We start from the raw sequence: 17,500 nt of genomic DNA, 5'->3' as shown, positions 1-17,500 counted from the left end.
CATTACCATGACACGTTTACGTTAAAGGAGGCAGTGATTGTGCATAAACAAAAATATTTTTTTTATTAAGGCCATTATATTAATAGTACATAAACGCAAAGAATGATAATCGTCACGCAGACTATGTCCTTCTCATATAACAAGTGTGCCAAGGTATCTTTGATATACCAAGAGGTAATTTCAGGCTTTTTCATTTATCCAATTCTTTTACACGTGAAAAATGCCCCGTAATATTAAGCGTTTTTACAGAGAGCACAAGGTTCATATAAGTACTTTCTTATCGAGCTTGCGTTTATATCTAGCATATTTAACCTGGCTTTCATGATGAGGATACCCTCATCTTGACTCGATTTACCTATAATATAATGGTGTGGGTTGCTTCCCGTTCTACATTTCACTTCTTTATCACCTTCCCTACTTTGATTGTTTCTTCTAGGCTTTTTATAACTCTGTTTAGTTTTTTTTTTTTTTTTTTTTTTTTTTTTTTTTTTTTACATGTAGCCAAATTAATAACGAGATAAAGAGGAGGGCCAAAGAAGTCTAATGGAGAGTTTACGGGAAATATTACGCATGTGTTTCTGGGGTTTCCTAAATTTCCGACAGTGGGATTCTCTGTACCTGATCGCCTGTTGGAGAAAATTTGGTGGGCTCAGTCTTTTGTGAACAAGGATTTTTATTGTTTTAAATGTTTTTTTGGGGTGAGTTCAGGATAAGAAGAAAGACTGGCTTCCATGGAACCAATTTTATAACTGTTAAAATCATATTTCATTATTGATTATATATTTATTTATGACTAAAATAATCTTGCCAGATTATTCTGTTTACAGATACAAAACTACTTGGTACATCTGAATTATCTCATCATAACCAGATTCGTATCTCTGACGTTGCAAACGCCAGCGGCAGACATCAGGGGACTTACTTTTGCATTGGATATGAGAGAAATACATTAAACATTAGATCGAAAACCATTTATCTCGATGGTGAGAATAATCCATAAATAATTGTTAAGGGTCATGTTACTCATAGTGCGGTCATATCATTGTTCCCAATTGATTTAGCTGTACACGGGATAAGGGTTCAACTAGCCCTAAAAAAATCAGATACTCTTTTTCACGTCTTCCTACCCTGTAGTACAGATACATAGCATGTAACACACCCTTTCCTCTTTGATACAGGCATCCGAACATCAAATCATTTTAGAATATTTTCTTTTGTGTTTAAATGTTATATTGAGGACAAACTGGGAGCACTTGATGTTTTTTTTTATTTACCAACACTCACTGTTCCACAAAAGCAGTAATTTCCAAGTGACATCACTTACTTTGTACACATAGTACAAAAGTACTATCGCGCATAAAGTCCGCTACCTTAGCCATCCAGGGAGTGAACGCGAATCGGCGACTATGAAACAGAAGCAATTGAACAGTAACTCATGGAAGACCCAATAAATGTCGCACCGTAATTGCATATGGGAACAGGAAGGAGGAGTGGGAAGCAGGTGTATTTCCTTCAGCAAAGAGGAAAGTCTCCATATTCTAATATTGTTACGATGCTCGGTTTGAGTGTAAAATGTGTTGTTTAGGAAATATGCGAAATAAATATTTGTAAATAAAAGTACTCAGGAAGTCAAGAAAAATACTTGCTTCCCACTTGTCCTTCCTGTTCCCATATGCAATTATAGCGCGACATCTGTTGGGTTTTCCATGAGTTACTTGTTCAACTGCTTCGGTGTTTCATAGTCGCAGGTTCGCATTCGCTCTCTGGATGGCAGAGGGAACGAACTTTTATGCACGATAGTACCTTGTGTTTGCCCACCTGTCCATATCATAAGAATATGTTCTCTTTGTAGTTCTCAATGAAAGAAGAAACATGCTGCCAAATGACAACAGGAAAGATGCGATGGTCGGAGATGCTTTCACTTTCGATTGTTCCTACTTTGGCCCACCTCCCAAAGACATCACCTGGACAAAAGTTTGTTTTGTTATGTATTCTTCAACCCTGAACTCTACTCTCGGTCACTCATACTGTCTATGGTAGTGAGAATGTAAATGAAATTTGTAATATTCAGTTTATTTTTCATGCATACTTTTTTACAGAAGGGTATTACAAGTTTATTAAGCTTTTCTAACAATGAAAAACTTATTTTTTCCCTCTTGTGGATGACTACAGTTTTATTGTTGTTTTCATTGTAGTAGACGAAACAAACCAGATAAAAAGTTTTCCCAAGTGATTCAAATTCTCAACAGGATGGTCAGCCTCTTCCCAGTAATTTCGGCGAATTCAGGGAGAACAACCAGACCATGACGATCCCCCACCTAGATCCCACAATGCACTCGGGACGTTATGAATGCAAGACTAGAAGGTGGGGCAGATCTGTAAGCGGATTTCTCAATCTATTTGTGCAAGGTAAGTCTCTCTCTCTCTCTCTCTCTCTCTCTCTCTCTCTCTCTCTCTCCATATAAGCATAGAACTAGTCAACACACGGGGCATGTGTTTCACAGAAATAATTTTTTTAACTTACTTTGGGATCAAACCTTAGTCTCTCAAAAGAAAGGCCAGGGTGCTACCAATTAACACACACAAGTCGTAAAAAAAGCTGGAACCCAAATATTTCTGTACCTGAGGACTTTCCTGGGCAGGGCAGGCTGCCGCCTAATTTATTTATGTGAAATATATGTTCATATGTTGATTAGTTCCATCATATTTGCGCTGAAGGGGTCATGCAAATCAAATGCTACCAGTTGATTCACTGGTGGGTCAGGAAGTTGGGTGAAATTCGCTGGTATGTTAGGTGGTATCCTGCTCAGGAAAAAACCTGTTACAAAAGTACCTAGGTACCAGCTTCTTTTGACTTTTGTGGATCAATTGGCAGTACCTTGGCCTTTCACTTGAAAGGTGGGGTTTGATCCCGATGTGTGTCAGAAATATATATAATCACTCTCCTTTGCTATTTTGTAGGGGAGGTATCCAGCAAAGCCTTTGAAGTTACCATAGATATCGCAGCACCCTTCCTCATCTGCCTCCTGGTGGTAGTTCTCGTGTTGCTGAGACGAGATTTCCTAAAGAGACGGGAGACAGAGAAGAATCTGGCTTTCCTCTTCCAGAAAGGACGGCCCAATGAACTGAACCAAACGAACTGCACAGCTGACGGACAAGCCGAGCTTCTTCCTTATGACCACAAATGGGAAGTTTCTAGGGACCGAATACAATTGGGTGATCCAGTGTACTTGACTTCATTTGCATCTGTGGTAGAATGAGGCCAACAGTAGGTTAAAAGAGAATACAATGTACAAAGAAACAAACTGATCCTGTGGCCTCTTAAGGTTTTCTAATATACAGGCAAAAGCAGAGCGATGTAATGAGTTAGCCTCATCCCAGTAAATATTTTTCTTCTAGTTTCCATTTTTAATTTTATTCCAATTACATATTCACGAAATTATACCTTCAATGAAAGGTACATATATCCATCTGAATTATTCTTATCTTCATGCTGTCAGTGAATTCCAGCAACTTTTCTCTCTGGGAAAATTCAAAGCAGGTTCACTTGTAATTTGCATCACTGACTTTCTGCAAGCTACTGAAACCTCTACCCTACATAAGTGTATATGTAAATACGTTCATATACTGTTATATATCCATGCATAAACAGTCTACCTGGTTTACATTATGTAAGGAAGCATTTTAATATTCTTTCTTGGATAACATAAGATTTCTCACTATACTGGTATTAATTGAATTAATCTATGCCTGTTTTCTGTGTCTGTGTGATGTCAATAGGCCAGCAACTTGGAGCCGGTGCCTTTGGCCGTGTAGTCAAAGCCACAGTATCGAACCTGGAGCCTGGGATACCAAAAACAGCTGTTGCACTCAAAATGTGCAAGATGCAAGCAGATACTACCCAGATCACAGCACTGACCCAAGAACTGAAAATTATGATTCACATCGGAAAGCATCTTAACATTGTCAATCTTATGGGTGCTTACACAGCTAATGTTGGCAGAGGTAAGACTTACATGAAGATGAATTTACCTGCATCTATAAAATTATGTGGCGAAATGAGTATGTACTGGTAACTGAATAGAATTTTAGAGAATTCGTCCTCTAATTAAGAGCTGCAGTAGAAATTCCAGGATTCCGCAAGTCCTACTTAGTGTCCATAAAGAGAATGAGTAGTCTGTTATTAATAAATACATCTTAAGAATGTGATAAATTAGAGGGTTAAACTTGCAAAAAAATTTTATTGTCTTGAAAGAGATTCGAGACAATGTTTTCTTTGAGCAAACATAAGAAATCACCTTCTAAAATTAGGCTAGATCAATATTTTTTCCCGCTAATAATCTACTGCATCACTTTCCATTCTGATATCAGGAGAACTATGGATTCTTGTTGAGTACTGCCGATATGGCAGCCTTCTCCCATTCCTTCACTGTCATCGGGGTAATTTTGAGAACGTCATTGACCCCATCACTGATTTGGTCAACTTTAGTGGAAGAGATGGTAAGGACAACATTTCACCTTTCTTGCCCGTTCTCAAATCTCCAAAATCAGCCAAATCTTCCAGTGACCCTCAGTCTGTCCAGACAGCTTCACCCACCATGTATACCAGTACAAGGCCATGTGAGATTTTATTGGAGTCCCCAGCATCCCCTAAAGTTCTCTTCTCATCCTCGTAAGTAATCTACCATTCCTTCATTTGAGCAACTTTTCCTTATTGCCACTGTCTAGTCATTTTCTAAACTTACAAATTTACTTGTGAAAAGCTGCAAGTTGCTCATAACAGAATTAAAGTAAGGTTGGTGAGCTTAAACAGTTCCTGCTTGATCACTGTATGCTAACTATAGTTGGTTACTAATTTCCTTAAAGTGCAGAAAAGAGGAATGTATGTGAACTGAACCAGGCACTCTAAGTGTGGCCAGTTTCACCACAGCCACAAAGCTGAAGTGAAGAATAAATTATATATTATTTAAATATGTGCTGAAATTACCAATATCAGGTTGTAGGTAAGACTACAATATTGTACTGTATTTTGCTTGGATACTGAGAATTTTGGTGCGGCACTTATTCCTGAAGATGCTGAGAGGTTGCTGAGCTGTGAAGGCAGGAGGAAGGAAATTCAACTGGAAAAGGCCCATGAATCATAGTAGGAATGGAATTTATATTTGGGACTTTTGATTCACTTCCATGGTCAGTGACCAATTCCACTGAAGCAGTTCCAGTTCCTTTATTTGTAAACCCCTGTTCAAAGTTGATTAAAGCAATACGTTTCAATGTCCTGTCCCGTGGTACTTCACTGATATTTACATCCTCCTCAGGCTTCCAAAGAACATTATGGTGTTCAGGTACCTTCAGGAATTATTGCAATATCTGTTTGAAAATTGACAACTTTGGAAGTATCTGATGACCTCTGCTTGGATAGTTGTTTCATATGTTGGAGAATCTGTTGTAAGGTTAATCATTCTTATTCAAGTTTAAAAATTTGAAACAGCAAAATTTGCTTTAAGCAGATCCTGATTAAGCTTGCAGAAAGCAATAACAATGGTTGAAGCGACTTTTTTGTTTTTAACTTATACTTTAATTATTCTGACCATGACACATTACACAGTGTTTGAAGCGATTATGATGATGACTGCTATAATTACCTCAAAAGCTGTACACACTCTCGTGGCCAGTGCTATTTTTTCTTGCCTCAAATTCAAAAGTGACCTTATCCATACAACAGACGTATTTTTTTGTGGTGTGATCTGTTGCGGCTGAAATTTCAACTTTATGGCTTGTTGGCTAATTTCTCACAACTTTTACGTGCACAACATTCTTACTAGAAATAATTGAGCTAATACTACTACTTTAACATTTCTTTTCTCAGCGAAAGCTTCTTCAGTGGCAACCCTGACTGGTACGTCTTTGCCGAGTAACCCTACCTTGAGCCAGTGCAAGTGAAATGTTTTTTCTTCAGCAATCTTATCTTGTAAAGCTTTGATACAAGACATAGTATATGTTCCTCTTTTGTCCTTGTGGATACTTTGAGAGGCTGCTCATACCTCAGTCCTAGCTGTCAGAGTCGTGAGCGTTCTTGGTAGATCAATACATCTCTTCCACTTGATAAGGTCATAAGAATCATGGTTATTCTAAAATGTTCTCCATGAACTACCTTAATGCTTTCCAGTAACAACTCCAGCCAGTGTTACTCAGTGACTTTCTATCTATCCGTGCACCACTGAATATAACACTTTGTTCAGGGCTACATTTTATAAATTACATGGAAAAGCAATTATACATCAAAATATGAACCCAAAGGATATGAATTCTCTAGTTGAATTATCAAAGCAACATCAGCTTGGAGAATTTCCTTCCAACATGAATTCAATAAAAAGTACAACTTCAGTAAGTTTCCTCACATCTCTGAATAATTCATTTAATAATAAAAATCAATATGATTTTTCCAATAATTTTACTTTCATAATATTCACGCTCAATGTTTTTAAACGTGGTGATTATACAATAACCAAGATCTTTTATTAATTGACTCTGAGAATATCTTTGATCACTTCTCTGTCATCAGTGGTTAAGACAATATTAGTGATTATCACCTCTGCACAATTATATTGACAGAAAAACCCCCAATGAGGACATGAGGGATAGACAATGCCAGACGAGTTCTCCCAGGATCTTTCGACTTGGGAATTCCCTGCCCAGCAAAATGAAGATGGTACAGAATCCTTACCAGACGGTTCCAGCTGTGGAAAGCACAGCAGCACCCGATGAAGGTAATCAATTGCGTTGGACAGAAATAAAGATTATTCTTATTCACTGGGAACTGCTTTCATGTTTATAGATTCATATACATGCCCTTTCATGCATGCATCTGACAGACAGATTACAATTGCTTTTCTGCTGTTACCTATATTCCTATAATACCAAAGAATTTTGTTTAACAAATACATTTTTTGCACATATGTATTAGGACATAAACACTGGATACAGGACGTGAACACTGGACACCACAATCCCATACTGTTTACTCAAACTGTAACCAGTTGGATCAGTACTGAAGGATTCTCTGCCATTTTATACTTCTCCAGAACTATCTAACTTGCTTGATTTAGAAAGGAGTGCTGTTACTGTTTATCTTTACAATAGTTACTCAATTATTACTTTAGAATAGTTAATCCATTATTACTTTCTGGCAGTGCACAAACTTGATTTAGTCAACAAAGCTCATTTGGTTTCTTTAACTAAATATAAAAAAGAAAACCTTTATCATCCTTTTTTTACACAGCAGGATCAGAAGACCAAAGCAAGAAGGAGCAGTCGTTAAAAGTGCTAGATTCCCAGGGAAACTATTGTAAGAGCACAATTCCCGGAGTGACGTCATCTTTCACGACTGTCGACCTTATTTGTTGGGCTTGGCAAGTGGCTGAGGGCATGGACTATTTGACCCACAGAAAGGTAGGGTTAAGCTTAGGTGTTATCGTTTTTCCATTTTATTTCCTCTTCTTAAGGTTGATTCGTATTTTAAGCTGTCTTTTCAATTTCTCGGGTGGCAGCCCCATGCAACTCGATGGGTAAAGTTTCAACCTTCAGCATTGGGAAAAAAAAATAAATAAAATAAAACGACAGGCAAGTGACCTGATGGAGATTATAGGTGAAAAATTACCTGAAGTCTTCAGTATTGAACAGCCAGCTGATGTCTTAGTTAAGGGGGTTTGGATCCCAAGGGCCTTAGAGGGTTTTAACTCACTTCCACTAACTTTATCTCCTTCACAGACAAAATGGACCTGGAGCAGACTTTATTGTAATTCTTATGACGTATCAGTCACACTTAAATATGCCACTGAATTTACAATTTTTCTGTGATGCTAGTCATATCATATAGTATGATAATATAGATAATTTGTGCTCTATATAACTAATGACTCTTACTAATAACTTCTGATAATCCACTGTTGACCCTTTATTCACTCTGTTAGGTTTTACATGGAGATTTAGCAGCAAGAAACCTGCTTCTGGCTGAGGCCAATGTTGTGAAGATCAGCGACTTTGGCCTCTCAAGAGACATCTATAAAGACGACATATACCTTAAACAAACCAATGTAAGTTCTATGACAACTGAACTGACAAGTGATGTATTTATCAGTAGCCATACAAAGGTGATCTAAAAAGTGGCAGCCTACTGCTTCTGTGATATTAAATTGAAGAGTGATCTATACTGATATAATATACTGATCAGTCGTTTGTAGGGCATTAATGGTTGAACTATTAATGATAATCCTATACGAGTATGACCACTTGATCAATTAGCTGCTAATCAGATAAATCACTGATCTACCAACCAGTGCTCTGCTGCTCAGTGGTCAATTGATTAACTGTGCATTACCAACAGTCTGTCAGTGTGCCAATAATCTAGATTGAGATCTACTTATAAGGATCTAATCATCTGCTCATTATTTGACATCACTTCCATTGCACTTCTGGTGAAAAACAATGACAGTACATTGTATGTAAATAAAATGCTGAATCGTTTAGCTCCTTACATCAATAATTCCTATTTAAAAGTAGCTCAGGATCTAGTCTGGCTAATAATACGATTCAGCATTTTATTTACAGACAATGTACTCTCAAGTTTCAAATCTCGTCCCTATTACGGAGAGAGACAGCTCGCATTTCTGAAGACACTAAAAATCACATTTCTTAGACACTAAAAATGGTCTGTTCATTAGGTCCTGCAATATTTCTTCACACAGGATCTCTTGCCAGTGAAGTGGATGTCAATTGAAGCCATCCGTGACAGGATGTTTTCCATTCAGAGCGACATCTGGTCTTTTGGAGTAACTCTATGGGAACTCTTCAGTTTGGGGTCTACTCCATATCCAGGGGTCAAAATTGACAGCACATTCTTACTGAGTCTACAGAATGGGTACCGAATGGAGAAACCTGAATACACAAACAATGACCTGTAAGCACAAGTTCGAATGATGGCATGACAATTGTTTTGCTGCGTACTGTTAAAAGCGATAATCTCTGCTTCAATTTTCCAGAGATTAAGAAGAACAGTGATCTTTATTTATTACCATTTTTACAGATACAAAATCATGTGCCAATGCTGGGAGAGCGTCCCTCAAGATCGGCCTTCCTTTCGACATTTGGCCGACAAACTCAGCAAGTTGTTGATGCCTGACACTACTCAGGTGAGGACTGAGGACTGAAACTCAGTCTCTTTCTCCGTAATGCCTTGACGCCATGGTTTCCATTGGTTTCTAAAAACACTGATTTCAATATACCAGGCTGTTGACAAATGCATCTCTAACTACACTGTCAACAATGAGCCATTGGCAAAATCTCCAACTTGCTTCATGCATCAGCATAAAAGCTGTGTCGACCATTCCAAAGCCCCTCGAAAGTACAACAGCCCAATCAACCCAATCTGTCCTCATTTATTACCCAGGCGCTGATGATACCAACACAGCTCCCAGTATAAGCTTCAGATAGGACACCTTTTATTATTTTCCAGTCACATAAATTTTGATGAAAGCTGTACTAAAGGTTATGTCAGTTACACAAAAGAACAACAAATAAGTACAGCAAAATATAAGTTATTTCCACAAAAGAATACAGTCACGAATTAGTACATTAAAACACGTTTGATCTAAAACCCAAGAAAATACTGAGGGTATTCTGGTGCCCTCCCACCACTTCTAAGCAGTCTCGTACTGGACAGAGATGCTCAAAACTATTGTCAATATTTTGTCTTTACAAAGCTTTTTTTCTCTATTAACAGATTTTGTACATTAATATGAAATCTCAAATAGTTTCTACGTGAATATTTCTGTTACTTAGTTACATCATAGTTGCCAGATATGCAGGTAAGAAAGTATACATGATTAATAGCACACCAACTTTTAAAACATTTGATAACAATATTTTTATTATCAAATATAGTAATGTAGAGACTACAGAAATCTACCACAACATTGCTAATGAAAAACACACTCTTCCACAGTACTTCAACATCAAGAATGGAGAGTACCTGAACATGAATAAGGAGCGTTTCAAGCAAGAGACAGATTGCTTGGAGATGGTGGCATCACCTGACATCAGGCACATCACCAGAGATGGAGAGTCGAAATGTGAGGCATGTTGAAATTTCTCTTATTTGAACCACAAATCTGTCATGTTCTAATAAAATGTGTATCAAGAACTGTCTAACTTTATGAACTGCTTACTCTAATGGAATTCAGGCCTAGGTCACTACGTAAATATTACAACCAGCATCAAACTTTGCTTTTGTTATTCAGATGCTCTATCACTAAAAACTCAAAAAACAGATATGTTTCTCTTTGTCTGTTTTGTTTCTCATGACAGACTCAGAAGCAAATGTGAAAAGTTTAAAAAGACATTTTATGGTAGTGGAAAAAAGGGCAAATTATTTCAACTGTTCCAACCATACCTTAATTGCCTCCACGTAAAAGGGTTATGTAAGTTCAGTGCATATTCTCAAAAATCAAATTAGGTGGGTAAATATACGTTCTTTTAGCGGTTGGTATTCAAGGAGATGTGTGATCTACTGATGATTCCTTGCTGCTTTTGTCTTTTCCGGCCTAAGTGACAAGTAAGCTTTCGATGAAATATAGTAAAACCAAGGCATTATTGCTTGGGCCATTGTTAATACAGATTTTCACAACTTGTACAATATATTAATCAATATTATTACTCAGGACGGTGTACATGGGACAGGAAAAACGAACCATGATCTTCAGATGCATACTGAAAGCACAACAGGTGATCCAGACCAGGGGACAGGATATCTTCCTATGTCATCAGGCACACGCTACCCTCAGTCTTCCTTCGACATATTCAGCCCGAAAAGAAATTAAGATAATGAATGTGTTTAAGTAGAAGTTGTGGAACAAGAATACGTATATACATATACGTATACACACACACACACACACACACACACACACACACACACACACACATATATATATATATATATATATATATATATATAATATATATTATATATATATATATATATTCATGTTCAATACGAATGTAATCCCATAAGATCACTCTCAAAATGAATTTGCTTTGTAATAATGAAAATGACCGCCGAACTCAAAATTAATTCTCATTGTCACAGGATCAATTCTGATGAAGAGGCTCCAAGGAGAAGATCGAATTCTGCTCGAAACTTTACGGAGGTATAAAAAACAACTTTTTATCTAATTTCCGAATTATTCATCAAACACTCAAGAGGTCAAACAAGGTTGACCAATTCCACGACTAGAAAGAATTACTTCAATGTGGCATTCTTAAAGAAACACTCATAAGGTCAAACAAGGTTGACCAATTCCACGACCAGAAGAAATTACATTCTTAAAAAAAAAAAAAACATGGCTACACAAGTAGCAGCTTTGGCTGCTTTATCATTCCATTGTTGCTTTTATGAACAATGATGAAAAATTTGTCAACATTTACACTAGTTTAATTTGCGAGCGCTCTGTCCTTACAAGCACCATTCAGTTGTTGTTCTCTATGTAAACGAAATCTGACACTAGTTTGGCAGTTTGCATCCCACGACCAGGTTGAGTGTACTAATCTAATCTGTTAATAGAACTGACAGAAGTAATGAACATATGAGATTATTTATATCTGATGCAATATAATTTAATTTCGATTCTATAAATACTGTATATTACAGACAGTTATGTAACTACTGCCAGGAACATGTAACATTAAATAAGGATTATACCCAAATGAAAGACAAAGGTTCTTATTTTTTTTCATTTATGATTTTATTAGGGATGTAAACCACCACTTTATGTTCAGCACCATATTTCGAGAATAGACTGACTAATTTGTCCCTTTAGATGTGGTTCTCATATTTGCCAAAAGTTATTAGACAAACATTCCATTGCATTTACTATTTTACTATGAGTACTGAAGACTGGATACAGGTGATTAAGTTGTGATGATTTATAATTACGGTGATTTTGCTTTTCATACTGCTGACTGATTTATGAAGTTGGGCTATAAAGCCAAGCATACTGCGGTCATTATCAGTTGTATCATTTTGTTTGTTACTCTAATTTATGAATTATTTCTAATTGTCAATCAAAACTGTATTTTTTCAAGTGCATAGCAAGTCAAAAAAATAAGATGCGAGTTTTTTTATTGTCCCTAACTGTGATATTCAGCTGTTAACAAAGCTGGTAACTATGCCTTATATAGACCATTAATTAACGTTAGGATGTGATCAAGCTTCTTTCTGTAGCATCTGTGGCATCCACTTCATAAACTTGTGAATCTTGAATACTTTGTTTTTCTTGGATGCCAAAGCTTAATATCTTTTAAGAGTTAAGAAATTTATTGACTTTCATCTGCATTTATTTCGATCATATTCACTTCAATTTCCTCACATACTGACTGGCTGATGCTGCCTACAATTGGATGAATAACATATGTTATTTCACAGTCTACCGTACAAGGACATGGGCGCCATCCAATCTAAAGTTGATGGGAATTAAACCCACGGGAGAGATTACTGTATGGGGAGAAGTAAAAAACTAACTGGTGAAAATGAAAATAAATAGTGCAACAGGACCAAAAGGGCTAAAACCACTACTATTCATATTGTTGATGGTCATTTTGTTCTTTTTCTCACGGGGAGTAAGAATAAGTTAAGGATTTCCTGATAAAATTGAGGACATGCATGGAAGTCCAAGTGTTGTATTAGTGTTTTTAAAGTACTGTGTTCTGTTTTTTTTTTAAACTGTTTGGGAGGTGTTAGCTGCTTGAAGCACAAGTACTACATGTGCACACTTAACCCATCTTTTTTCCTGATACATAATAGTTATGTAACCAAGCTAATAATTTTTTTTGCTAATAAAATCTTAGCAACTTCTCCTGATGAAGTTCCCAGATTTTTTTTCCACTCCAACCTTCCTCCACCCAATGTACAGTACTGCACTCAGTTGAACAATGGCGATCTTAATTGTAAGAATTGCTAATGGCAAATGATTAACATTACCAAACTTATTTATAAAAGATCAAAAATAATAATAAAACAAATGAGTTTTCACTTATAGTTTTCCAACCATCAGGTATTGAATATACTGTGGGGAGAGTCAGAGGTTACAGCCTTGCTTGCTTACACCTGATATGCAATATTAACTGTGGATGAATTTCTGTATTCCAACTGTATGGTTTATGGTCTTCTAGGTCAGCTAAGGAGGTGAGGAGAGAATGAGGATGATGTTGGACTGCCCTAGTCAGGTTAGGTTTGTGTAACTAAGGTTACATCCATCCCTACAATTTACTCCACGATTTAGGGTATGATAGGGAAGCTTGGGGTTGTGTGGTTGGGGGGGAGGGGGGGGGGGGGAAGACTTCTGCCCTTGGTTAGGCTGTGGAGGGTAAGGTTAAGATACATTCCTGTAATTGGCCTTCATTGGCCTTGTGGCACCTTTGTTCTCTACAGTCGATGACTGATCCTGATTTCCCCATGAACAAAAACCAATCATTTTTCCTTCTGCTCATCACATGGCTTACATCATTCTTTTTTGTCATCTCGACCCCCTTTTGATTCCCACCCTAACAATCCCAGTTGCCAAAGGGTACCTTATGGCTGTGATATAGTACAAGGGACTGGAAAAATACAAAAATGAGTTGTTTCCATGTAAAATAATGGTCAGCAAAGAATCAAACATGAAAAAAGCACTTGCAATTCATATTGTTCATCCCAATGCCAGTACAGACTGCTGTCAGCAAGCTTTTTAGCCAACACACTTTATCCATACCATACTGTGAAACAGTTAAGGATTCGTTGACAAAAAACCGAGAGGATTCAAAAACAAATAGGATTTTTCCGAGAATGTTATAAAAATTTGTATTAGCTCAAAGTTACCTAACTACTACACAACAAAAAACGAAAATGATCGTGCAAGTGCTAGTTTAATCAGTTAAGCCTTCCCAAACAGAACACATTCAAAATAGCAATAGATTCAAATATATGTCCTTATATCCTTATCTGCATATACATGATCATTCAATTGTCCTTCACATTCGCTATGGGAATAAACAACATGATCATCGTTCGACCATGTCCCATACTCGATTCCATACTGATAGGAAATGGGAGTATCACATTATTAGCAACAAAGCTTTATCTTCAAGATGCTGTTCCAAGTCAGAAGTGTGCAAGGTTACCTCTGGGAGAAACTCGCTATATTATTTATATTGGTATGTTCATGGTGGTCTAGGTCATGTTAGGTGAGGGTTCAAACTGCCCAGGCATGAAACACCCACCATTTAGAGTTAGCTTAGCCTATGTTACATTAGTAGGGAGGCCAAGGTTTGGTTGCATCCCTTTCAGCGCTGAATGATCTCACAGGTCCCAAGGATTGGCTTTAGCCTAAATTCTATACTCTAACAAGAACCAGGGCCAATCCCTTCTCGAGTCCATAGGAATCGTAAACTACGCCACCAGTTATTATGAGCATAAAGGCATCGTTGCTTTCAAAACCTGTTAAAGGTCACAGGTTTGGCTCCTATAAAGATTGTATAAGCTCTAAGGAACACCCTCACACATCATCTGACATTTATAACTGCGTATATGGACAAACATAAAAATCGGGAGTTATACGAAATATATATTTTCATAATTCGTTTCACAGGATTGACATTTCGATCGTATGCTCAAATGACCTTTTGGAGTCGAGTCAAGTCCTCAGAATAAATATAGTTTGTTTTCCCTGAAATTTAATGGCTTTAATAAACAAGCTCACTTGGTGAATTAGTTTTTTTATATATACGCGATGAAATTGGTATATTGATTTCCACTGGAGAATTTCGTGTCTTTGGTATTTCAAATAAGTCAATCCACATAATAGTATTCCTGTGAATCATCCTCTGACGCCATCTAATGAGCATTTTATGATTCAGGGTCGACACCGTAATTACGCTCGAATCATAAGACCAAAAGTTGTCTTTCTGATATGCTGACGTGGTTTCCCCCCAATTAGCTCTATGGCTAATGCAGTGATTAATTCAACTTGAATTTCATAGAGAACGTACTGGAAGTTATGATCAGTGGTACACAGTCACACACATACTAAGGATGGCCCAGTGAAAACCATGGGTAGCCAGTCTATTTCGGATCACTATTAAACACCTGCCTTATTCATGTGTGTCAAACTGAAATGGGCTACAACGTCTTTTACTGAACGAGATGCTGGTTTAGTGACGCACAAAGGACTCTGAACCTTGTACATCCTTCAGGAACAAACTTTTTCAGCCGGCTACTAACAGACAAAAAAAAAAAAAAAAAAAAGGTCATATTTTAGTTGGATACAGCTTCCGTGCGGAATATCACCCCTTCCACAACCCTAAGAGGTAAGACATAAGCTTCAAATAATAATTCACAAAAGAGTAAAGACGTCAACGGATACTGAAATTATTTAAATGACTTACCAATAGATTGGTCCGGGTAACAAGAAAAACAAGGAATCTTAAGGCAATAAATTCAGTTCTATTTTCCGCCACTTGTGGGGCTCTCTCTCTCTCTCTCTCTGTCCTCTCTTCTCTCTCTCTCTCTCTCTCTCTCTCTCTCTCTGCTTTTAATCTAATGGTCTATACGGATAATCTATACGAAGTTGATTACTAGCGACGAAATTTGAAACCCACTCTAAATATTAATGCTGTTCTATCAAATGCCATCCCCAAACTATTTATATGACTGGTAATTAGCAAAATTTTCCTGCAATATTATGGTGGAGGTTGTACATTACAGCAATCCATAACTGGACAGGTGCAGTAAAATTAATTACAAAGTGTCAACTATTATTCCCATATTTCTTTCTCGTATTCTGATGACTGGTTATCTAGAATACGTATTAGAAATAAGATAGAATCTAATCATTCTAAAATAAATGCTTTATGCCGAAAACATACTATATAAAACTAGTAGAAGAAAAACTTTCATTCAGATAGTGTGCTAATGCCAGAAGATAACCTGAAGATCTCGTATTTGTCGTTTACTTGGAATGTTGTAGGGATGCTGATCTCCCTCTTTGAACGAATACGTTCTCGGTTTGTTTCCGCTCGTTTCGAAACAATACTATGTGGAGTATCTTCTCAATCTTTCGTGATTCGGTCTCCCTAATTTGTGGTACGATGGAAGAGAAGCTGACTTTAATACCCAGATGGAAGAGAAGCTGACTTTAATACCCAGATGGAAGAGAAGCTGACTTCAATACCCAAGCCGTGACTTCAAACCTAATCAAGACAAGGTTAGATCTGAATACTATTAAGCCTCATTATGAAACTTAATATTGTTCCCTTTGTATTCTACCCAATATAATGAGGAAGGGTCATTGGCCTCTGCTGAAAACTGCTTGCTGCAGAGGAACGATGATCCTCATTGCTTTTATACAATGACTAATTTGATTATTGGGATTCCTCTGGCTTCAGAACTGCTAAGGTTTACTATGCGTCTTTGTGGATCCTCCAATATTAGTCAATTGGCAAAATTAAGTAACGATTCCCAGTCAAAGCATGAAGGTGAGCTCAGAATCATCTGGTTTATAAATATTAAGGATAAAATTAAATAGAAAACTGGATTTGAAGAACCTTGAATCAAATTGGGAAGTTGGAACAGGTAATATGGACTACTGGACATTTAACTGTTTGTGAACTAGAGAGAGAGAGAGAGAGAGAGAGAGAGAGAGAGAGAGAGAGAGAGAGAGAGAGTGTGAGGAGAGAGAGATGGTCCTGAAATTTAGTCACGGGGCAACAAATGGGACACGTATACCTCCTCCTTTAGTCCTTCATAGTCTTATGTTTTCAGAAACATTAAGAAAGTAAGTTAGGAAAATAAGAATATAATATTTTCAGAAATTTCATAAGTTAAAAAATAAGTTACGAGAATAAATTAAGTAAATTGTGAGAAAACGATACAATTACAAATGCAGCTCTTGATAACCAAAAGATAGATAGAGCAACAGGATGCAGTATACCACACTTTATCTGTGTGCTTCCAAAGTAAAAATATGTATTATGTATACAGTACCTCTAGACAATGTAAGTATACATAAGTATACATACACATGCTTTCTCTCCGAAGGCTGTATCACTTGTTGATAACGCATATCCTTTTAGAATAACAGCTAAGATAAAAACTACCGTTCTTCATAACTGCAACTGCGCAAGAAAAGGATTACTTAAAAATATTACGACGTTAGCTAAAGATTCTTTTGCGAAATGGCTTGCATTTACTTCATTGATTGAATTAAATGGATTCAGTTTCTTTGCATTAATGACCTCGAAGAGCGACTGACTGCGTGATTCCTTGTAATCGAAATCTAAACCTTGGCTTTGAACGTAAAGGGGGTAGGTTTAGACAAACTCAGGCTCTGAACCTTTGGTCTAGTTCGACTCTGAACTGAACAGTCTGGACTCAAAACAGCCAGGGACTTGGGTTGTGTGGACTCGAACTCAG

At 37.1% G+C, this 17,500-nt stretch overlaps 2 protein-coding genes across 2 annotated transcripts in view; one reads left to right on the top strand and one right to left on the bottom strand.

Annotated features, from left to right (window-relative positions):
- LOC135210112 (vascular endothelial growth factor receptor kdr-like) overlaps positions 1–17,500 on the bottom strand; it is a 306,237-nt gene that overhangs the window by 261,167 nt on the left and 27,570 nt on the right. The gene's annotated exons all lie outside the window — the stretch shown is intronic.
- LOC135209904 (vascular endothelial growth factor receptor kdr-like) lies at positions 3,095–10,585 on the top strand. Its single transcript, XM_064242645.1, has 9 exons — positions 3,095–3,216; positions 3,781–4,005; positions 4,372–4,672; positions 6,613–6,767; positions 7,283–7,449; positions 7,971–8,093; positions 8,745–8,956; positions 9,083–9,188; positions 10,001–10,585. The coding sequence occupies exons 2-9, from the start codon at positions 3,876–3,878 to the stop codon at positions 10,139–10,141; spliced, it is 1,335 nt and encodes a 444-aa protein (XP_064098715.1). The 5' UTR covers positions 3,095–3,216; positions 3,781–3,875; the 3' UTR covers positions 10,142–10,585.

This window comes from Macrobrachium nipponense, chromosome 39 (genome assembly GCF_015104395.2).
Source record: "Macrobrachium nipponense isolate FS-2020 chromosome 39, ASM1510439v2, whole genome shotgun sequence".
NCBI classification, from domain to species: Eukaryota; Metazoa; Arthropoda; class Malacostraca; order Decapoda; family Palaemonidae; genus Macrobrachium; species Macrobrachium nipponense.
This window is presented reverse-complemented; position numbering and strand designations above follow the sequence as displayed.

Bases quoted from the DNA above. Each gene is read 5' to 3' on its own strand.
- LOC135209904 (XM_064242645.1), top strand. From the start codon at position 3,876: ATGTGCAAGATGCAAGCAGATACTACCCAGATCACAGCACTGACCCAA. The intron at 6,768-7,282 runs GTAATCAATTGC...TTTACACAGCAG, and splicing joins CACAGCAGCACCCGATGAAG to GATCAGAAGACCAAAGCAAG. The intron at 7,450-7,970 runs GTAGGGTTAAGC...TCACTCTGTTAG, and splicing joins ACTATTTGACCCACAGAAAG to GTTTTACATGGAGATTTAGC.